General features: G+C 41.6%; 2 protein-coding genes across 2 annotated transcripts in view; both read left to right on the top strand.

The window, feature by feature from the left end:
* The window catches only part of LOC310986735 (gamma-glutamyl hydrolase), a gene marked incomplete at both ends in the record, with an annotated part of 42,695 nt that overhangs the window by 7,906 nt on the left and 10,143 nt on the right, over positions 1–24,646 (top strand). The window lies entirely within an intron of this gene.
* On the top strand, positions 13,344–21,065 carry LOC310986734 (uncharacterized protein). The gene is made up of 11 exons (XM_083972792.1): positions 13,344–13,720; positions 14,630–14,659; positions 14,790–14,886; positions 15,047–15,205; positions 15,305–15,528; positions 16,276–16,412; positions 16,748–16,841; positions 17,044–17,376; positions 17,497–17,668; positions 17,927–18,054; positions 18,183–21,065. The coding sequence occupies exons 3-11, from the start codon at positions 14,793–14,795 to the stop codon at positions 18,501–18,503; spliced, it is 1,662 nt and encodes a 553-aa protein (XP_083828918.1). The 5' UTR covers positions 13,344–13,720; positions 14,630–14,659; positions 14,790–14,792; the 3' UTR covers positions 18,504–21,065.

Genomic DNA, 24,646 nt, shown 5'->3' on the forward strand with positions numbered 1-24,646 from the left:
GTAAGGGGGGATTCCTTTTACAGGAGTCCTGCTAGAAAAACTTCTAAAGAGCAAATAATCCTGATTCTCACATCAGTTGAGATGTGATCTGTACTGAGGCCTCAGCCCTGTCACTCGCGGTGCTCAGAGTGGTGTGGGTGGGGTATGCTTAAGTGGTCACTGTGTTCATTATCATACAGCCTCTTATCTTGCACAGCTTCTCACTGTTTGTGAAGTAACCTTCCACAGAAGTTGAACTTGCATTTTTTTGTTTTAGATAGTCAGTGGTGGGATTTGTTTTGTCGGAGCCTTTCTAGAAAAACTTCTGAAGAGTAAATGGTCCTGATGCTCAACTTAGTTGAGATGTGACCTACACTGACTCAGCATGGATGGGGATCACACCCCTGATCTTTGGTTTACAAGACCAACGCCTTACCACTTGGCCACCATACTTCCAAAGGTGTGAAATGGAACTGAGTTGAGAAATGACCTGAGGACTTGATTGTGGACATAAAGGACAGAGGTTGTTAGGAGCAGCTGCTGCTGCATTCACAGGTTTAAATAGTTACAGGAAATCCACTGCAGCTCTGTCACACAGGAAGCTACAGGTGGATGAACACATGTCATTAATGCAAATATGTAATAATATATATTTACACTAATAGTTGTTCTCTGGTGGGGGTTTGTTTGAAGCTTAAACTCTTTTCTCATTATGAGATGCTGTCACCTCTTCTTGGACTTCATGCAGTAATTATGCTAGATCACTGTGTGGTTAGCCAGGAGGTGGAGCCTGTGTCTGTGTAAGTGTGAGAGGAACAAGTGAACACAGAGCACACAGCTGCAGGAGTGTGTGTGGTTTAAACTCTGACTGCTGAATCACTACAGAATATTTTACTTTTCTTTTAGTCAGTGTACAGTCAACAGTGAAGTAGCTCAGAGCAGTGTCAGTCACGCTGCTGAATCTGGAGCCTTGTAGAAGGATTATAGAACAAAGGTATGGATGGGGATAGAACCCATGATCTTTGGTTTATGAGACCAACGCCTTACCACTTGGCCACCACACCTTCTCTAGGAGGGAGGGAAGGGGAGGTCACTGCAGTCACAACTGTGATGACAGCAACACACGTAAACTTGGTCTGAAATGTATAATTGTTCTACAGTAACGACAGACACACAAATATTAGTAATTTACCAAACTTTCATTTGAGGATGAGTAGGAAATTGCCAATGCCAGTAGATTCCACATTTTTATACTGTTATATTGTTGGGGAAGGGATATAGTAAGTAAGGGTCCAAGTGTGTCACTGGTTCCTCTGGATATGCCCAAAAAATGCTCAACTCAGAAATGATGAAATACACTTTAACAATCCAATTCCACAATTCATTACCACATAGTTTGGTGTTTCTGGTGGTTTTTCTTTTATATGTTTTCAGGAATTGTGTTGTTATATATACAATGTTTTTTTTTGTAAAATCTGGCTTTACAGGATCAGCCTCAAGAACAGCTTCCTCAAGCATTTCCAGACCTAGTGCAGAGGCCTACAAATGTTTATTTATTTTAGACAGGTAAGGGGGGATTCCTCTTACAGGAGTCCTGCTAGAAAAACTTCTAAAGAGCAAATTATCCTGAGGCTCCAATTAGTTGAGATGTGATCTGTACTGAGGCCTCAGCACTGTCACTCGTGGTGCTCAGAGTGGTTGTGGGTGGAGCCTATGCTGAAGTGGTCATTCATCATCATACAGCCTCTTATCTTGTACTATGTTCTTAGTTCATTACCACCACTCAAAGATATTTGTGGTTTTCACACTTAATGGTTTGTGACTGAAAACATAGTAAAAGATAAGAGGCTGTATTGTTACAATTGACTAGGTTCTGGGATATTATGTACTCTGTTTTTATATACTTGAATGACTTGATGTATGTTTTGAGATCATGTATTCTGTTTCAGTACTTGAACGCACATAACCTGGGGCCTCATGTATCAATGTTGCGTACGCACAAAAAAGTGGCGTACGTCATTTTCCACGCCAACGTTCAGATGTATCAAAAGTGAAATGACCGTGGAAAAGTGCGGTGGCCCACGCCAACTCCATAGCTGGCGTACGCACGTTTCTATGTAATGGTTAAAAAAAGTGTTAAAAGTGCTGTTAAAACTGCTAAAACAAGGGTTTATAAACTCACATCCGTTTCTAAAAACAGTAAAAGGAAGAATGATATAACAATGATTTAATTCATTAAAGTACATGGTTAAAAACACATCAGTAATGATAAAGGTTTAAGAAAAGTGGATTAAGGTTAAATTCCAGGTGATCTGCTGATCAAGTGATCCATTATCTATTGCTTTGGTCTATGAGACAGACGAGTATAGAGTCACAAGTTAAAAGTGTGTAAAACACAAGTAATTATCTATTTTATTTTAGAAAAGCTCTCTTAATATTATTTATGTTGTTTCTAAAGTGTTTCATCTTATAAGTTGTGTTTCTGAAAGCTAATCCTAAAATCACCTCGGGTGTTCGGGGTTCGATTGCTTTTGCCTGAGCTGAGACGGTAGAGGGGAAGACGGTGTTTCGCTCGTCCATTACAACACTGGACGTGACTGACGATACATCGTGTCTGTGTGTATTCATTATTATTCCCCTTTACAGGTAAGAAAAGTGAACATAAGCAGCTGTAACATGTGTTTATATGTTTTATGTGTCACGAAACATGAGTAGGGAGTACAATAACGGAGTTTAAAGTAAGTTTGAGAGCTATTAAGTTTTGTTTATGTCAATGCTAATTCCACCGTAGTTTTCTTGCTAGCTGGTCGTGCCGTGCAGACGACGTTGTTTCAGAGGTGTAGTTGTGTTGTTTATTTACAACGTCAGACATTTAATGAGAATATGTTTAATGATAAACGTGTAGCACCGTTACTCTTTTTCTGTTTATGAGTGAATGAATGATACTTCCATTTTGCAGAATGTAGGTTTGGTTGTGAATATTCCACATGATAAAATGTGAGATACTTTCGTTTATGTTTGTACAGAAGCAGATGTAAAAGTGAGTGAATATCATTATACAGTTGCTGTGTATTGAAAATACAGTTAGTCAATTCTGAATTTTACACATTGTAGAGATATATTTTATATTTCCAACGCAATGCTTTATTTCTTTTACTGAACTATATATTGACAGAACAGATGCTTAAACAGTTTTGGTTTATTAACAATGTACAATGCTGTAAAGGAAGTTGTGAATTATTGGAAAATACATTACAACACTGGACGTGACTGACGATACATCGTGTCTGTGTGTATTCATTATTATTCCCCTTTACAGGGGCGTAACATTTTCTGGAGGCACCGCTGGGATTGGGTGAGACGAGGTTCGACTTCTGCTAGCAACGGACGTCCCCAGCTCTCATTCAGTCCCCTTCAACTTACCCAGGCCGGCAGCATCTAGTGGCTTCTACGGTGGTGGTTTGAACGTCTACAACAAAGAGCACAAGCAATCTGAGGTGAACTTAAAGTACCAGGAGCGCTGTTGCTGAGGTTTAGCACACGAACTACTACTGCTACAGAGCACTGAGTTGTTGCCACAAGGACAATGGAGTCAATTGAGATAGAGACACTGCAGATGGAAATACTTGAACTTTTGTGTACACTGCCAGCAGACAATCTAAAGAAAATATGTGACTTCCTCGCTATTGCTGGAGAAAAATTTGAGCATGTGGCAGGAAAGAACAGAACGTCATTAGTAACAATGATAAGTAATCACCTGCAGAGAGAGGAGTTACAAGAACTCGAGGATATGGGAATGTCAGAGCTCCTATTCTTAAAAGACAAGGTAACTGAGCTCCATGCTGAGGTAGCTATGACTGAGCACTTCACTAAGCTTCAAGCAAAATCAAATGAAGATCAAAATGGACAAGACAACACAGGGGTCACTATACCACAAGAAAGCAGGCTCCCTCCGTTAGAGCCACTGCCTTTTACAGGGAGTACTTATAGCGGAAGTGAACACAAGGCTCAGGTCACCACAGTCTTCCACACGACGCCAGTCTCAGGTACAGGTCCAGGTCAGGCCCCTCCCCCCTGGCACAAAGAGTTTAAAATATCGGGACAGATCGGAGAACCAGGACAAAAAGATCGCCTCACATTTTCCAGCTTAGCACGGCAGATTGAGCATGGCCTCCTAAAGGGTTTTCCTGAGACTGAGATTGTTGATGCCGTCATAAGAGCCATTGTTCCAGGAATGCAGTTACGCAGTTACTTAGAGGGGAAAAGTGACCTCAAACTACCAACACTTAGGAGGATTCTCCGTTGTCATTACCAAGAAAAGAGCGCAACAGAATTATATAAACAGCTGTCATCAGAAGTTCAGGGCACAAAAGAGACGCCTCAAAACTTCCTCATCCGTGCTCTAGATCTAAGGCAGAAGATTCTGTTTGCCTCACAAGAGTCAGAGTCAGGCCTAAGATATGATCCAGTGCTAGTACAGAACATGTTTCTTCACTCAGTGATGACTGGCTTGCAGAATGATAATATCAAACGAGATCTACAGCCATACCTGGAACAAGCTAGTGTTTCTGATGAACTCCTGTTTGAAAAACTGAATACAGCATGTGCTTATGAAAGTGAGAGGCAAGACAAGAGGAAAATGACAACACCACAGCGACCTGTAGCCGTCCACTCTGCTCAGTCTGACCACACCCCTGCTGAAAAGAAGGAGAAAACGAGTCAGGCGGGTCACAGTAAGAATCAGATTGATATTCTCTCAGAACTGCAAGAAATGAAAGCTAACATGTCTCTCTTAAAGGACCTTAAAGCTGAAGTTGCTTCCATCAAAGAGTCGATGCAGCAGCCCTCTTACCCACCAAGGCAGCAACCAGACCCAGTATTACCACCAGACTGCACTCCTCATCAGCTAGCACCAGTCCACCACGGCCCGCCGCAGAGACACTGGGCTGCTCCTGCCCCTGCAACACAACATGGCTATCTTCAGCCCCACCAAAGGTTCGCCAACCAACGCCCTTTCCCCACACCTGCACCACGCCGTAGAAGGAGATGTTATGCTTGCGAGCAGGAAAATGTAGAAGACTGTAGTCACTGCTTCAGATGCGGCAGTAATGAACATTTCGCAGTCGGTTGCAGAGTGGGCAGGTCAGGTCAATTCAGAGGGAGCGCTTTAAACGGGCCAGGGTTACCCCAGCGGGGCAGGGAGTGACCGCTTCATCAACAGCGCCCCAACTTTGTGTACACTGTGGTGCACATGGAAGGAACGTGAGGCTGAGACAATGTGCATCATGTAAAGGTGTGTTATACTGTTCCAAAGCATGTCAACATGAACACTGGATGGTCCACAGAAATCAATGTTTAACAGCCTCATGTAAAACAGTCCGAGCCACAACACGAAAGAGAAAACACATCAAAGTTGCTCCTTTAGTTGGAAATAAATACCTTATTGACTGCCATATCCAAGACCAGCAGGTTAGAGCTTTGTGGGACTCCGGCTCACAAGTGACTGTGGTGAGTGAACACTGGAAAACAGAACATTTATCACATGTAACACTGAGAGACATTTCTGAGATCATTGATGCTAATGACACTTTAAACCTTGTTGCTGCTAATGGTGAAGACATGCCATACGTCGGATGGATAGAGGTGACGTTTAGATTAGCTGCAGATGGAGTCCCCACAACAGAGGTCGTTGTTCCCACCCTGGTGATTAAAGGTAACAGTCTTGCACGACCTATTATTGGCTCAAATGTTATTGGACTGATTGTTGATACTGAGCTACAGCAGAGTAACGCCACTGATAGGCAGCAGCTAATTAAAACTGTCCAAGCAGCTTTTCCTGGCTTTGAGATGGATCATGCTAAAGTTTTTGTAGAGCAAGTTACTGCCGAACAGCGATCACATGAATATGTTGTCAAGACGACCAGAGAGCGAGTCCATGTCCCCAAACACACATCTGTAAAAGTAGACTGCCGTGTTTTGACAGCACCTTCACAAGTTGAGACAACACTGATGTTTGAGCCTAGTGTTGACCCACAGTGGCCAGAAGGCCTTGAGTTCACTGATACTCTTGTGACACTGGAAAAAGGGGCAAAACCATTCATAATTGTTGATGTACAAAACCCAACAGACCATGACGTCGTGCTCACTGGCAGAACTGTTATTGGGACAGCGCAGCAGGTTCAAGCAGTTTATCCACCGACAATCTTCGAACGATCCTGCACCTCTCCTCCAGTCACAGTGAGTAATGTGAGAGTAAGAAATGAACAAACCTCTTCTGGTGAATGGGAACCCCCAGTCGACGTGAACCACCTCGGCCCATCTGAAAAAGAAATAGTTAAACAAATGTTAAGAGAAGAGTCAGGCTCTTTCTCTACTTCTGATGACGACATTGGCTGTATTGAGAATCTGCGGCTCTCCATCTCACTGAAAGACACTGAGCCTGTGGCCAAAACTTACATCTCCGTGCCAAAACCACTTTATCAAGAGATGAAGAGCTACTTGCATGACCTCATCACACAAGGTTGGGTGCGCAAATCAAACTCACCTTATGCATCTCCAGTTGTGTGCGTTCGTAAAAAGGATGGAAGCTTACGCCTGTGTATAAATTACCGTGAGTTAAACCACAAAACCGTACCAGACCGTCAGCCCATTCCCCGAGTGCAGGACATTATGGACGGCCTGGGGGGTCACTCATGGTTTTCGCTCTTAGACCAGGGGAAAGCCTACCATCAGGGGTTCATGGCAGAAAAGAGTCGCCCCCTCACTGCTTTCGTAACCCCCTGGGGTTTGTATGAATGGATCCGAATCCCCTTTGGCTTGATGAACGCGCCGGCTGCCTTCCAGCGATGCATGGAAGAGTGTCTGGAGGGAATTCGAGATCAGATTTGTATTCCATATCTTGACGATATACTTGTGTTCAGTCAGTCATTTGAAAGTCATGTTGAAAATGTCAGAACTGTGCTGCGCCGATTGAGAGAGTATGGCATAAAGTTGAAGCCGGCCAAATGTGAGATGTTTCGTCGAGAGGTTCGTTATCTGGGGCGGGTCGTTTCATCAGAGGGCAGTAAAATTGACCCTGCTGACACCATAGCTGTTAGAGCCCTAAAAGACAAGCGACCAAGCACTGTTGGAGAATTAAGAGCTATCATGGGTCTCCTCAGTTATTATCGCCAGTACATTCGTAATTTTTCTCAGATAGCTGCCCCTCTATACGACCTCTTGAGAGCCCCTACTGATGTACAAAAGAGTGACAAACATGGGACAAGAACGAGACAGATGAAAAAGAGACACAATGGAGCGTCCTCTAACCAGCCCATTGTATGGACAGAAAAACATCAACACTTGCTTGAGGAACTTTTGGATCATCTGGTGGAGCCGCCAATACTTGCCTTTCCTGACTTCAGCAAACCTTTTGTTTTACACACGGACGCGTCCAACCTGGGCCTGGGAGCCGTTTTATATCAACAACAGGAAGGAAAAATGCGAGTAATAGCATACGCATCCCGGACCCTCACTGTATCCGAGAAGAACTACCATCTACATTCCGGAAAACTAGAGTTCCTGGCCCTAAAATGGGCCGTGTGTGAAAAATTCAGGGACTATTTGATCGGCTCATCATGCACTGTGTATACGGATAATAATCCGCTCACTTATGTTTTGTCCACAGCAAAGCTAAACGCAACTGGATGCCGATGGGTTGCTGAATTAGCAGATTTCCACCTCACCATACGATACCGGCCAGGAAAGGAAAACGTCGATGCCGACAGTCTTTCGAGAATGCCAGTAGACATCGACACCATGTTGAAAGACTGCACTGAAGAATTGTCATCTCGGTCAGTACAAGCAGTAGTACAGTCAGTTGAGGACCCAAGTCCAAGTTCAGTGTGGTCCATGGCTCTGTCTGCTCAGTCAAAAGACATCACAAAGTCAAAACATCAGCCTCTCTTGCCTGCAGAGATTTGTCAAGCTCAAAAGAAAGATAAAAATATCGGCCCAGTGATTGAGTGTCGTCAGTTAAATAAAAGACCTGATAACAAACAGTTAAATTCATTCAGTGCACAAAGTAAAAGACTGATACGTGAATGGGAAAAACTCACCTTAGATGATGATGGCATCCTGCGTCGAAAAACAGCCACACGAACACAGCTTGTTCTGCCAGAAAAGTACAAGACAACTGTTTTGAAAGAACTACATGATGACATGGGGCACCAAGGAGTCGACCGCACCACTTCATTGGTAAGAGAGCGCTTCTTTTGGCCTCATATGCAGCAGGACATTGAACATTATGTGGCTCGAAGCTGTTCGTGTTTAAAACAAAAGAAGCCCAGCCGAGAGATTAGAGCACCACTAACCAACATTGTCACAACCCAGCCCTTTGAATTAGTCTCCATTGACTTTTTGCATCTTGACAAGTGTTCAGGCGGTTATGAATATGTATTGGTTATCATTGATCATTTCTCAAGATTTGCCCAAGCTTATGCCACCACCTCTAAGTCGGCAAAAACAGTAGCGGACAAGCTTTTCAATGATTATGCATTAAAGTTTGGTTTCCCTCAACGCATCCATCATGATCAGGGAGGTGAATTTCAAAACCAGCTCCTGTCACAACTGAAGCAGACTTCTGGAGTGCTAGGCTCACGAACAACGCCATACCACCCTGAAGGAAACGGCCAAGTAGAGCGTTTCAACCGAACACTAATACAGATGCTCAGAACACTGACAGAGAGAGAGAAATCGAACTGGAAGGAGTCATTGAACAAGTTGATTTTTGCATACAACTGTACAAAGTGTGAAGTCACAGGTTTTTCTCCCTTTTATCTCCTTTTTGGGAGGACTCCAAGACTGCCTGTCGACATCCTCTTCCGTCTGACACCAGAAACAGGTACGCCTGACCACAGAGAGTACATGCGAAAGTGGCGTGAAGGGATGCAGGAAGCCTATGAAATAACAAAGAACAGTGCAAGAAAATCAGCTGAACGAGGAAAAAGAAACCATGATCGCAAAGTAAGAAGCTCAGAGTTGGAACCAGGAGACCGCGTCCTTGTTAGAAACTTGACCCCAAGAGGAGGGACTGGCAAGCTACGCAGTCATTGGGAAGAAATCATTCACAAAGTCGTTCGCCGAGTAAACAAAGATGCTCCAGTTTATGAAGTTGTACCGGAACAAGGAAAGGGGCGAGATAGCAGGATATTACATCGCAATCTCTTGCTTCCGTGTGACCATCTGCCTTTGGAAGTTCCCCTAAAAGTCGCCAGATCACGGAGGAAAAGCCTGAAACAGACAGGTGAAGGAAAAAGTGCTCAGAGTCAGCAAGAGGATGACAGTGATGAGGATTCAGAGGATGACTGGCTCTATTACCTACCTCAACAGCCTCTCCAGGATGCACATCCACAGGCAGGTAATGAAAAGGAATGTGTTGGCCAGGCAGCAGACTCTGAACCGGCAGGAGCACATCACAAGCAAGGGGAACAACAGCAAACACTGACACAGCTGAGAGAGGATCCAGGTGAGATTGAGTTGCTGGACAGAGATGAGGCTCCAGAGGAACTGGAAATTCTTGGAGACAACCCTGCACCGCCACCTATGTCGCCTCCACCATGTGACAGCCAGAGTGAAAATGAACAAGTACAAGAGCGGCCAAGGAGAGAAAGGCGACCACCAAAGCTATTCACCTATAATGAGTTTGGTAATCCAGTTTGCTACAGTATGGGACCTCCGGCCAGATCCATGTATAGGTTTAACCCTATGCAACACTACAGAATCCATCAACCAGGGACCATGTGGCCAGATTCTGTCCAGTACCCCACATACCAGCCTGTGCACCTGCACGGGTAACCACAGACATTTTATGGACTGTCTTGCACACACATCACACACACTCATGGACTTTTGAGGAAGCGGAGTGTCAACATACACACATATCCCATACACTCATGGACTTTTGAGGAAGCGGAGTGTCACCATACATACACATCCCATACACTCATGGACTTTTGTGAAAGCAGAGTGACACACAAACACACTCATAATGGACTGTTGAAGCAGCTTGACCTGCCACACATCACATACTCAAGGACTTTTGGGCTGTCAAGTGCCTACATAAGAACTGTGAGAATACCTTGATTGTATATTATGCACCTGCCTTAATCGTTTCATGTCGAGGACGACATTTTTATTGAGGGGGAGTGTGTAATGGTTAAAAAAAGTGTTAAAAGTGCTGTTAAAACTGCTAAAACAAGGGTTTATAAACTCACATCCGTTTCTAAAAACAGTAAAAGGAAGAATGATATAACAATGATTTAATTCATTAAAGTACATGGTTAAAAACACATCAGTAATGATAAAGGTTTAAGAAAAGTGGATTAAGGTTAAATTCCAGGTGATCTGCTGATCAAGTGATCCATTATCTATTGCTTTGGTCTATGAGACAGACGAGTATAGAGTCACAAGTTAAAAGTGTGTAAAACACAAGTAATTATCTATTTTATTTTAGAAAAGCTCTCTTAATATTATTTATGTTGTTTCTAAAGTGTTTCATCTTATAAGTTGTGTTTCTGAAAGCTAATCCTAAAATCACCTCGGGTGTTCGGGGTTCGATTGCTTTTGCCTGAGCTGAGACGGTAGAGGGGAAGACGGTGTTTCGCTCGTCCATTACAACACTGGACGTGACTGACGATACATCGTGTCTGTGTGTATTCATTATTATTCCCCTTTACAGGTAAGAAAAGTGAACATAAGCAGCTGTAACATGTGTTTATATGTTTTATGTGTCACGAAACATGAGTAGGGAGTACAATAACGGAGTTTAAAGTAAGTTTGAGAGCTATTAAGTTTTGTTTATGTCAATGCTAATTCCACCGTAGTTTTCTTGCTAGCTGGTCGTGCCGTGCAGACGACGTTGTTTCAGAGGTGTAGTTGTGTTGTTTATTTACAACGTCAGACATTTAATGAGAATATGTTTAATGATAAACGTGTAGCACCGTTACTCTTTTTCTGTTTATGAGTGAATGAATGATACTTCCATTTTGCAGAATGTAGGTTTGGTTGTGAATATTCCACATGATAAAATGTGAGATACTTTCGTTTATGTTTGTACAGAAGCAGATGTAAAAGTGAGTGAATATCATTATACAGTTGCTGTGTATTGAAAATACAGTTAGTCAATTCTGAATTTTACACATTGTAGAGATATATTTTATATTTCCAACGCAATGCTTTATTTCTTTTACTGAACTATATATTGACAGAACAGATGCTTAAACAGTTTTGGTTTATTAACAATGTACAATGCTGTAAAGGAAGTTGTGAATTATTGGAAAATACATTACAACACTGGACGTGACTGACGATACATCGTGTCTGTGTGTATTCATTATTATTCCCCTTTACAGGGGCGTAACATCTACAGCTATTGTTCCTTTGGCGACACTTAGAGGTGATGCTGGGAAACTGTTAATAATGTGAAAACTATTAGTCCTCAGAGTAATGTGCACATCAGAGACACATTTATGAACAACCCATCCACGTGTTGCAATTAGATAGGTGGATAGAAAAGCATGCGCAAAGTGGTGCAGAAAATAGCATCAGCTTTAGTCTTAAGATATTGCAGATGCTGCAGTGCGAAGTGCACACGGGTCCCGGAGGTTTTTTTTTTTTTTTTGCACATGATGACTCCGAGGGCAATTCTCTTGGAACTGAGCGCAGTGCGCTGCAACCGGCCTGAGAGCGCGACACGTCGGGGAGCCATCGCCTCCATTCAGGTGCTGACCACACTGTGAACAGGAAGCATTTTTATACTATAAATGTACAGATCATATGTGATGCGTAAATGCATCACATATTAACAAACATTGTGGCGAGGTGGCTGGTTCAGCGCACGATTCATTCATTCAGCATAGTTGAGGACAGATTACAGCCTGGGACTGTATGCGCGCAAAGTAAATGTATTTGTTTAATTGTCCTATGTAACCCCCCGCCCCGATGCACATTGAGCATGTCTGCCGAAATATCACACTGTCAGTGACTTCCTTTTTGCTGGTTAAACTACACAGACTGTGTGAAGTACTTAATGTCAATAAACACATGCGTAAAGTTGGACATGTGTCTTTATCAGCCTCCCTGGCGCACTTCTGCATTTATTTACTACGCGATCTGTGTATAAAAGAAGGCAAATAAAATTGTAAATCCATTTCACATAATTTAATTAGAGTGCAGTGTCTGCTTTCATTTGGGATGACAGCGGTCCTCCGCCTCACGTTCACCTTTATATCACACACACACTCTCCCACCCCCTTTGTGATGGTGCCGGAGGACGGCAAAAAAAAAAAAAAAAAAGATGTTTACACGGCTCAACTTTATCGAGGAGCACCTTCAACTCAAATTTGGTTAAATTGCTGTTCCTCACAGTTTTTCATGGTGTTATCTGACCGTAAAGAGAAGGGAATCTTTGGTGCAGGCCTTATTTACATTGATTTGCATATTTAAATGGGGGCGTGGACAGGGAGGAGATTACCCCTTCGGCATGTGCGCTCAATTCCACGTTGATTGGGATGTACAAAGGAAAAGTGCTTGGATCCATGCGTACGCACACTTTGATACATCTGGGGCCTCATGTATCAATACTTGCGTGGATTTCATACTGAAACATGGCGTACGCCAAAATCCAGAAACTGTCGTACGCACAAAGAAAATCTGTATCAAAGTGTGCGTACGCATGGATCCAAGCACTTTTCCTTTGTACATCCCAATCAACGTGGAATTGAGCGCACATGTAGAAGTGGTAATCTCCTCCCTGTCCACGCCCCCATTTAAATATGCAAATCAATGTAAATAAGGCCTGCACCAAAGATTCCCTTCTCTTTACGGTCAGAAAACACCATGAAGAACTGTGAGGAACAGCAATTTAACCAAATTTGAGTGGAAGGTGCTCCTCGATAAAGTTGAGCCGTGTAAACATCTTTTTTTTTTTTTTTTTTGCCGTCCTCCGGCACCATCACAAAGGGGGTGGGAGAGTGTATGTGTTATATAAAGGTGAACGTGAGGCGGAGGACCGCTGTCATCCCAAATGAAAGCAGACAATGTACTCTAATTAAATTATGTGAAATGGATTTACAATTTTATTTGCCTTCTTTTATACACAGATCGCGTAGTAAATAAATGCAGAAGTGCGCCAGGGAGGCTGATAAAGACACATGTCCAACTTTACGCATGTGTTTATTGACATTAAGTACTTCACACAGTCTGTGTAGTTTAACCAGCAAAAAGAAAGTCACTGACTGTGATATTTCGGCAGACATGCTCGATGTGCATCGGGGGGTTACATAGGACAATTAAACAAATACATTTACTTTGCGCGCATACACAGCAAATTGAGAAGAGTTGAATTACTGGTGTTAAACTAGACATACACTAGTAGAGTTAATTATACTCTGGATAGAGTTAATCCATTATAAATAACTCTCGGTCGTTAAATAGTTGTTGTCAAAACCGAGTGTAAAAAGGAAGTGTCACTAAATCAAACCTGTAAGTGTAAATGTTTAAATATTAACTCCGAACTTCTTACTCTAAACTCTGATCCTGTATTTCACACCTGAAGTGTTAACGTCGCCCCTCCCCCATCCACCTTACGAACACCGCTCTGCGCTCTGACTGCTGAAGCAACTGCCAGAACTCTCTCGACTGCGTGTCAATCGGTCTGCTGAAGACAGAGCTACCTCTCAACTTTTAACGATTACACTGTTCGGTAAGTAAGCTACGTGAAGTAGTATCTGATAATATTGTATTTTTATACTAATATTACTCTTCGGGCACCCGGTCGTTTTGCAATGGTGAGTCACGGTAACTTTACTCGTCATGCTGTTACTAACCACCCGTTAGCATGCATGCTAACCGCTAGCTCATTAAGCAGGTGGCTTAATGAGCTAGCGGTTAGCATGCATGCTGGTCTCACTGTAACATAAAAAGTGAGTAACGGCAGTAAACGGAAAGTTTGGCTCGAGTTATGCACGTTGTACTGGTAACCATAGACACAAAACGTGATAAGATGGGGGGGGGAAACCGTGATAAGATGATGCTAATGGTTCGGAGTTGCTAGCTAGCGTGCTATAGTTGTGCTAACGCTAGCAAGCCCTTCGTCCAAAGTAATTTCTACTTTTTTTTCTCCTTCTTTTTGCGAAAATAACACAGCTCTTGGTGAAGTATAATATAATTATTTAAGCAATAGGCCTATATCACGACAGGCCGTGTTATATGTTCATTATACCACGGCTAAGGGGCGTTGTTCGGCCCGACGCGAAGCGGACTCGGGGGAGTGCTGTTGTACTGTATATCAGCACGGTGTGATTGCCTGCGGCCTCGTGCCTACGACCGAATCACACCCGTGCTGATATACAGTACAACAGCACTCCCTCACGTGTGATATTGCTTAAGTAATAAACACACAGCCTGAAATTTTCGACAGACTGCTCATGTTTACCGATGTGTTTTTACTGGGTCACACAGAAATATCATTATTATTTTGAGAGGGAGTTATATTTCTAACTGTCTTATGGTTTATCTTGGGAGACACTTAGCTAAATGTTGGTTTCCTCAATGACATGAAAATAACTAACTCTATTTTTTTTCTGTGCCTTATGTCTTTTAAAATGTGTAGATGCATTAATGTCTCCTGGCATTTCTTGGGGTAAGATATTTATTATATGTATGTATGAATGCATGATATTGGCTCACATTGACTTTTCATTTTAATAACAGTGGATCAGATAAATTGTTCATGAAGCTATCCTTTCTTTTAATTCACTGAACTCACATAGAAAATGCTGGCAAAGGTGGAATACGGAGGAGTCCAAAAATACATAAAAATTCCACAAATTGATGGAAACTTTGACTTCCAGAACTTTCTTATAGAAGGTTTGTCTCCACACATTTTAAGCTAAAAAAAACCCTTATAGGCCATTTTAGAGAATATTTTCATTATTGTAGTGTGTCTGTTTTGTTTTTCAGATGTTATGCTTTAAATGTCTGAATGAAATGGTTGATAATACACTTAATGTAACTTTTTTTCCCCCAGTAACAGACAAATTTAGTCTGCAGGCCCAACTTGTGACTGAAGGTGTTCTCAGCTTGACTGACACATCAGAGACTGAGGTTGATGCCGACACATTCGATGAGCTGGTCAAGTCAGGGGTGAGAAACTTCAAGGTTGGATATCGCCAGTATCCAATAACAGGTAAGGTTATGTTGTCTTGATTTTTTTTTTTAATCATTCACCAATCAATAAATTATTATTTTTTAATTTAAATTGATTCCTCTCTGAACTGTTTTTTAGACATTGCTATTACTTTGGATGAATCGGATTCATCTGTAATACCAGATACATCACCATCTCCAGCATCATTGCCAGACCCTCCAGCATCACCAGCTTCGATGCCAGACTTCACAGCACAATCACCGGCTTCTTCCATTTCATCAGATTCTACTATTATCCTCCCAACCACAAGGAACAGGAAGAGGGCCATGAAAGCAGACCTGGATCGTGACGAAGCAAGAAAGGTAAACCTTGAAACAAGATACACATGTATTAGATCATAAAATTAGTGCTAGATAAGTGGCAGCATTTCAACTATTTATATTTAATGTGACTTTAATATGTACTCTCCCTCCAGACACACTCAGACTTGCACTAATGCTATACTTTACTCCCTCGTCCCGAGCCACCCTACATACTTGTGCAACCAGCTCTGTCGCATCTCTTTCTTTCTTTTTTTTTAAATGAAACTTTTTTTTTTTCTTCTATTCTATTTATTACTGTACTGTATGTCTGTGTTTTTAAGCCGTGGGTCCGAAGACAATTTCATTATCTAGTATAATGAATAAAGATTCTCTCTCTCTCTGAAACGTAACTAAATTTAACCAAATGTCACCCAAAATTAAAATTTCACTCATTTTTTACTCACTTTCATGTCGACTAAGGGTTGGGAGAAGTTTCAGAGCCATCTGTGCCTTTTTGGAGTTACAGCGGCTCAGCGCAGCACTGCACTGCCATATGACGGTGGCGAACAGGGCTTACTTTTCTTCGTGCAAAAAGACACACCAAAAAACATCCAAATACCTCCATACAGCTCGTCTGTAATGTCCGTCTTGTATTGAAGCCCCGACATGAGAAATTGTTTCGAAAATAAATAAGTCTATATTTTAAGCTTGTTTGTAGCGGAAGCTCCCAGTGTCTCAGTTCACGGCTCTGGCTGTGTCGGTGCACTGACACCTAGTTCACTGCTCTGCCTAATGTTGTCTTTGCAGAGGGTTGAAACTGCTCTCAGCTCCAACCCGAAGGGTGAAGAGATCATCAAAGAGTATGGTCAAACCAAAACATTGTCAGTTGGGACACGGAAGCAAATGATAAACATTCTGGTGGCGGAAATGGTTGAAACATACGGGTAAGAAATAATTTTTTATATAATGGCAAAGGAAAACATGACGGGACACATCTAATAATAATAAACTGTAAACTGTCTTGTCTGTAACAACATCTCTGTCCAGTCTGTCCGTCCTGGGTGAGGGATCCCTCCTCTGTTTCCCACCCTGAGCTTTCTCCGATTTTTCCCTGTTAAAAGGGTTTTCCATGGAGTTTTTCCTCAGTTGATGTGAGGGTCTAAGGACAGAGGATGTTGTTGTGATGCGATGTAAAGCCCTTTGAGACAAACTGTTTGTAAAAACGGGCTATACAAATAAAATTGCCTTGCCTAGCCTAATAAATAATTTGTTTCTAAAGGAGGATTCCACCCATGCATGTCAGGGCCACTTACGCGCTTGGAATTGTTACCCTGTTTCCTTATCTGCAAGATCCTTACTCAAAACGTGGATACGTAAGTTTTAATGTGCCTTTGAAGTCCAAAAATGTGTTGTATAACTGGGCCATCATGGTATGAGTAGGCAGCATAATGTATTTTTTTCACTACAGGAAAGACTTGACATTATCTGAAATTAGGTCAAAAAATGCCCACATTATCAGAATCAGTATCTGCAATCACTACTACTTTAATATTTGATGTGTGTGCATGCATGCAGGAACACTTCTATGATCCTCAGGCCAATACTGGCTATCTTGCATGGAGACTCAAGACGGTACAACGCAACACCCATGATGGCTTCCGTGAGTGTTCCAGGCCTGATTTCCAGGACAGTCCGACAACCCATCGAGAATCTCTGTTAATTGGTGATCAGCTCCTTGGTGAGGAGTGCAGGGAGGCTCTCTCCATAATGAGACACTCAACAGACAAATCTGTGGTTAGTGAGAAGACGAGAGCCACCTTTGACTACAGACAGAAGCTGGTTCATGACCAGGATGCAACAGCTTCAGTGTTGGATGTCTTCCCTCGTTTTCTTGATACAGCCGGACTGGTAGGAATATGTATTATGTATATGAGATTATTGTTTTTATTATAAATTATTTTAAAACTGACTCCTAATGCAAAGTGCATTTTAGTAAGCTGTATATGGACATTGTGCCTCTGTTTAAAGATTGAACAGGATTTTTCCATGATGTTCGGGGACCACGTATCTGGACGGTTTCTTGCGAGGTGGTCTTCAGATTTCAAGCACAGAGTCATCACAGAATGCCAGAGTCTTCCCTCAAGTCCTTATGTTGACGAGCTGCTGGCTGCTTCTGATCTTCAAGTTGAGAATGACTACGGTAAATATGAAGTTTTTCTGTATCCAACATACAATGTGTTGCCAATTTCAATAAATCCAATATGCAACAGTCATCCAAAGCTAAATTTGTGGTCCTGAAATAAATTAATTGATCGATTGTCATTTTAATAATGACGAATATGAGGTTGAGTTTTGTTATTCAACAAAAATAATCATTTTAGTTAAATGGTATCTGTAGTAAGCAAGAAATAATGTTTTACAATGCTTTTGTTGTCTGTCTCAAATATTTGTCTTCAAGGCTGGGATAGTGATATGTCTGCTCTCCTGTTGCTGCTGCATCTCCTGCCCCCTACATCAAAAGGCCAGAAAAAAACTCCCAAGATGAGCTCAGCACAGGCAGCCAATCATGTTGTCAGATTCATTAAGGTATGTACCATCAGCTTTTTGTACTACCATGTAAGAAGTATGAGGTGCAGATTCGACTGTAAGAATAATTCTTGCTGTGTAACTATGTTATGCTAAGTATTATGCATAATGTGTCATTCAAACTACAGGAAGGAGCCAGCCTCACTACATTCCTGGATAAAGTTGATGCAAGGCAACCTTTCCTCCTTTGCATCGGAGAGCAAAAGAAGAAAATCGCGAGGTTCTTCATTGTTGTGGACCAGAAAGCTATCCCATGCAACGCTCAGACATCGGTGGCCGCTTTTGATGTGCTGTTCAAGACTCACTATGTCTTCAGCCTCTCCTATGATGAAGCACTTTCTGCATTCTACACTTTCATCCAAACGACGATATACAACATCGATGTTGGAACCACAAAGGAAACCCCACGAGTCAAGGAACTGAGGGCCAAACTACTGCAAGACCATTAAAATGTCACCAATTCACAAAGGTCAGAGCACAGTTGAAATAACTGTCTGAGTATGTTCACATGTTTTGTTTGTAAAAAGCACCACAAAAATTGTTCAGGTCTTTGTCAACATTTAAAATTTCAGCATGGACTATATCCAGCTAAAAACTTACGTTTGAAATGTGGAGAGCAAGGATGTCCTTCATCTTTTTGTACATACAATGGCTTCAGAAAGCACCTAAAGACTGTTCATAAGAACCATGAAGAACTGGTCGATACTAACCAGGAAGTGGCCACACAAAGACATTTTGAGTTTGAATCTTTAAGTGAACAGCCAACAACTTCTGCTGCATCCATGTTACAGGTTCCCCCTGAAATTACACAGAACTCACTTGAAAGAATGTGTGGTTCAGTTGTTGCACACTTACAAACCTCTGGTTGTTCTCAAAGCACTATCCAAACGATAGTTTGTTCGATGGAGGAAGTTATTAGTGATGTTCAAAGTCGAGCACAAGAAGCAGTTCTCCAAACATTTTCCTCTGAAACTAAGGAGTCAGAAATTTATAAGAAAGTAGAGCACTGTTTAAATCAATTAGACAATCCCTTTTCAAAATTTAACACACAGACGAAGAGACAAAAATATTATGATGAAAAATGGGAAATAGTTGAGCCTAAAGAATTTGTCCTTGGTGTGAGAATGGATACACGTAGAAATAGAACTACAGGTGTATATAGTCAGATTCCTGTAACAGACAAGTACATGTATGTACCCATTTTAGGTACACTGAAATCCATTTTCAACAACAGTGAGATAAGGGAGTGCTTCTTGCAAGAGAAACACTGTAAAAAGGGGACATACAAAGACATTAATGATGGGTTTTATTTCCAAAACCATCCTCTTTTTTCACAACAGAGACATGCTCTACAAATTTTACTTTATTATGACGATTTTGAAACGGCTAATCCGTTGGGTTCTAAGAAGGGGATCCACAAACTTGGTTGTGTTTATTTTACTTTAAAAAACCTCCCACCCAAGGTGAACTCTGTGCTAATGAACGTACATCTTGCAGCTCTTTTCTACACCCAAGATTTAAAGACATACGGTTTTGAAGAAATATTAAAGCCTCTAATTGACGATTTGAAAATTTTAGAAACTGAAGGAATCCAACTTCCATTTATTGATGCACCAGTGTTTGGCTCTGTAATTCAAGTCACAGGAGATAATCTTGCTTTAAATGGTTTACTCGGCTTTGTTGAATCTTTCAGTGCAACATACTTTTGTAGGTTCTGTCTGACAAATAAGGAAGAAATTCAGTCTGTTTTTTCTGAGGATAATCCAGGATTTACATTGCGCTCCAGAGAGCTTCATATTGAACATTGTAATGCACTACGTGAAGATCCTGCTCTACCTACTGTTTATGGTGTAAAAAAACCTTGTGTGCTTGATTCATTACAGTATTTTCAGTGTACTGATAATTTTGCAGTTGATATAATGCATGATTTGTTGGAGGGTGTCGTACAGTATGAGCTTAAGCTGTTTTTCCAGTACCTGCTTAAAAATGGTTACATCTCTTTGAACACGTTGTCAGATAGGATACAGAGTTTTAATTATGGACACATGGAACGTAAAAACAAACCAAGTCACTTAAAAATTGAGGACAACAGCAAGCACTTAGGTTTAAATGCAATTCAGTCATGGTGTATTCTGCGCAATACCCCACTTATTTTTGGTGACGTGGTTGAAAGGGACAATAATCACTGGAATTTATTGCTCCTCTTGATACAGATTGTTGATATAGTCTTCTCCCCTATCCTTACTGATGGCATGATATGTTACCTAAAACATTTGATCTGTGACCACCATAACATGTTCAAAACTTTGTTCCATGATAAGAAATTGATTCCCAAACACCACCTAATGATACATTATCCAAGGATTATAAAAAAAATTGGCCCTCTTATTCATATGTGGTGTATGCGATTCGAAGCAAAACACTACTTTTTTAAGAAGTCTGTAACAAATTTTAAAAACCTTACTAAATCTCTAGTAAAGCAACACCAGCGTCAACTGGCATTTTACTATGAAAATTATTGTTTTAAGCGGTTTGAGATTGGTCCTTTAAAAATAAAAAGCATTGATAGCTTGGAAGGTGGAGAATTACTCTGTCATGCATTACAATTAGATCCATGTTCAGATGTTTCAACTACACGTTGGGTCAGAAATTATGGCACAGAGTACCAGATTGACTGGTTGGTATGCACTGGAACATCCCATGATGACCTACCTGTATTTAAGAAAATCTGTAATATCATAATACATGAGCAACGTGCTTTCATAATAGGCTGTGCTGTTGACACACTGTACTTCGATGAACATTTTCATGCATACTGTATAGAAGAGAAAAATAATGAACATATTGTGATTTTCATTGACCAGCTGACGTATTTTAGACCGTTTGATAAGCAATACTCTAATGAGAGTGAGAGGACATACATTGTGCCTTACTGTTGCATGTTCTAGTATTTGTGGTGCAAGTTTCAAAATAAATGTTTTTGAACTGCCAAACACGACTACCTTTTTATTTTCGCAAAGTTTATTTTCCTAGTATTTTTTTAGGAATATATATTTATATAAGAATTATATTGACACCTTTTAAGTGTTATAGAGGTAACACTTGTATAGTTAAGAAATAGTACTCTGAGAGAGTTAATTGCTAACACTACATCGAAGTGTTAAAAAAACTAACACTGGCTGGTCTTAGGCAGTGTTAAATTTCAACTCCAAAAAGTGTCAAATTTACACTAACTTAGTGTAAAGGTACCAACACTTGAAAAAGTGTTAAATTAACACTCTCAGGTGTGGACCCATATAGACACTTTAAAAGTGTTAAAATCAACTCTTACAGTGTTAATTTGGGTATGCTGATTTTACTGTGTACAGTCCCAGGCTGTAATCTGTCCCCAGCTATGCTGAATGAATGAATCGTGCGCTGAACCAGCCACCTCGCCACAATGTTTGTTAATATGTGATGCATTTACGCATCACATATGATCTGTACATTTATAGTATAAAAATGCTTCCTGTTCACAGTGTGGTCAGCACCTGAATGGAGGCGATGGCTCCCCGACGTGTCGCGCTCTCAGGCCGGTTGCAGCGCACTGCGCACAGTTCCATGAGAATTGCCCTCGGAGTCATCATGTGCAAAAAAAAAAAAAACCTCCGGGACTCGTGTGCACTTCGCACTGCAGCATCTGCAATATCTTAAGACTAAAGCTGATGCTATTTTCTGCACCACTTTGCGCATGCTTTTCTATCCACCTATCTAATTGCAACATGTGGATGGGTTAGTTGTTCATAAATGTGTCTCTGATGTGCACATTACTCTGAGGACTAATTGTTTTCACATTATTAACAGTTTCCCAGCTTCACCTCTAAGTGTCGCCAAAGGAACAACAGCAGTAGAAACCCCAGGGGCCTCATGTATCAATGTTGCGTACGCACAAAAAAGTGGCGTAAGTCATTTTCCACGCCAACGTTCAGATGTATCAAAAGTGAAATGACCGTGGAAAAGTGCGGTGGCCCACGCCAACTCCATAGCTGGCGTACGCACGTTTCTACAGCTGTTGTTCCTTTGGCGACACTTAGAGGTGAAGCTGGGAAACTGTTAATAATGTGAAAACAATTAGTCCTCAGAGTAATGTGCACATCAGAGACACATTTATGAACAACTAACCCATCCACATGTTGCAATTAGATAGGTGGATAGAAAAGCATACGCAAAGTGGTGCAGAAAATAGCATCAGCTTTAGTCTTAAGATATTGCAGATGCTGCAGTGCGAAGTGCACACGGGTCCCGGAGGTTTTTTTTTTTTTTTGCACATGATGACTCCGAGGGCAATTCTCTTGGAACTGAGCGCAGTGCGCTGCAACCGGCCTGAGAGCGCGACACGTCGGGGAGCCATCGCCTTCATTCAGGTGCTGACCACACTGTGAACAGGAAGCATTTTTATACTATAAATGTACAGATCATATGTGATGCGTAAATGCATCACATATTAACAAACATTGTGGCGAGGTGGCTGGTTCAGCGCACGATTCATTCATTCAGCATAGCTGGGTACAGATTACAGGCTGGGACTGTATGCGCGCAAAGTAAATGTATTTGTTTAATTGTCCTATGTAACCCCCCGCCCCGATGCACATTGAGCATGTCTGCCGAAATATCACGCTGTCAGTGACTTTCTTTTTGCTGGTTAAACTACACAGACTGTGTGAAGTACTTAATGTCAATAAACACATGCGTAAAGTTGGACATGTGTCTTTATCAGCCTCCCTGGCGCACTTCTGCATTTATTTACTACGCGATCTGTGTATAAAAGAAGGCAAATAAAATTGTAAATCCATTTCACATAATTTAATTAGAGTACATTGTCTGCTTTCATTTGGGATGACAGCGGTCCTCCGCCTCACGTTCACCTTTATATCACACACACACTCTCCCACCCCCTTTGTGATGGTGCCGGAGGACGGCAAAAAAAAGATGTTTACACGGCTCAACTTTATCGAGGAGCACCTTCAACTCAAATTTGGTTAAATTGCTGTTCCTCACAGTTTTTCATGGTGTTATCTGACCGTAAAGAGAAGGGAATCTTTGGTGCAGGCCTTATTTACATTGATTTGCATATTTAAATGGGGGCGTGGACAGGGAGGAGATTACCACTTCGGCATGTGCGCTCAATTCCACGTTGATTGGGATGTACAAAGGAAAATTGCTTGGATCCATGCGTACGCACACTTTGATACATCAGATTTTCTTTGTGCGTACGACAGTTTCTGGATTTTGGCGTACGCCATGTTTCAGTATGAAATCCACGCAAGTATTGATACATGAGGCCCATGTATCAATACTTGCGTGGATTTCATACTGAAACATGGCGTACGCCAAAATCCAGAAACTGTCGTACGCACAAAGAAAATCTGATGTATCAAAGTGTGCGTACTCATGGATCCAAGCACTTTTCCTTTGTACATCCCAATCAACGTGGAATTGAGCGCACATGTAGAAGTGGTAATCTCCTCCCTGTCCACGCCCCCATTTAAATATGCAAATCAATGTAAATAAGGTCTGCACCAATGATTCCCTTCTCTTTACGGTCAGATAACACCATGAAAAACTGTGAGGAACAGCAATTTAACCAAATTTGAGTTGAAGGTGCTCCTCGATAAAGTTGAGCCGTGTAAACATCTTTTTTTTTTTTTTTTTTTGCCGTCCTCCGGCACCATCACAAAGGGGGTGGGAGAGTGTGTGTGTTATATAAAGGTGAACGTGAGGCGGAGGACCGCTGTCATCCCAAATGAAAGCAGACAATGTACTCTAATTAAATTATGTGAAATGGATTTATGATTTTATTTGCCTTCTTTTATACACAGATCGCGTAGTAAATAAATGCATAAGTGCGCCAGGGAGGCTGATAAAGACACATGTCCAACTTTACGCATGTGTTTATTGACATTAAGTACTTCACACAGTCTGTGTAGTTTAACCAGCAAAAAGAAAGTCACTGACAGCGTGATATTTCGGCAGACATGCTCAATGTGCATCGGGGGGTTACATAGGACAATTAAACAAATACATTTACTTTGCGCGCATACAGTCCCAGCCTGTAATCTGTCCCCAACTATGCTGAATGAATGAATCGTGCGCTGAACCAGCCACCTCGCCACAATGTTTGTTAATATGTGATGCATTTACGCATCACATATGATCTGTACATTTATAGTATAAAAATGCTTCCTGTTCACAGTGTGGTCAGCACCTGAATGGAGGCAATGGCTCCCCGCCGTGTCGCGCTCTCAGGCCGGTTGCAGCGCACTGCGCTCAGTTCCAAGAGAATTGCCCTCGGAGTCATCATGTGCAAAAAAAAAAAAAAAAACCTCCGGGACTCGTGTGCACTTCGCACTGCAGCATCTGCAATATCTTAAGACTAAAGCTGATGCTATTTTCTGCACCACTTTGCGCATGCTTTTCTATCCACCTATCTAATTGCAACATGTGGATGGGTTAGTTGTTCATAAATGTGTCTCTGATGTGCACATTACTCTGAGGACTAATTGTTTTCACATTATTAACAGTTTCCCAGCTTCACCTCTAAGTGTCGCCAAAG

This window comes from Trachurus trachurus (assembly GCF_905171665.1).
Source record: "Trachurus trachurus genome assembly, chromosome: 5".
NCBI lineage: Eukaryota > Metazoa > Chordata > Actinopteri > Carangiformes > Carangidae > Trachurus > Trachurus trachurus.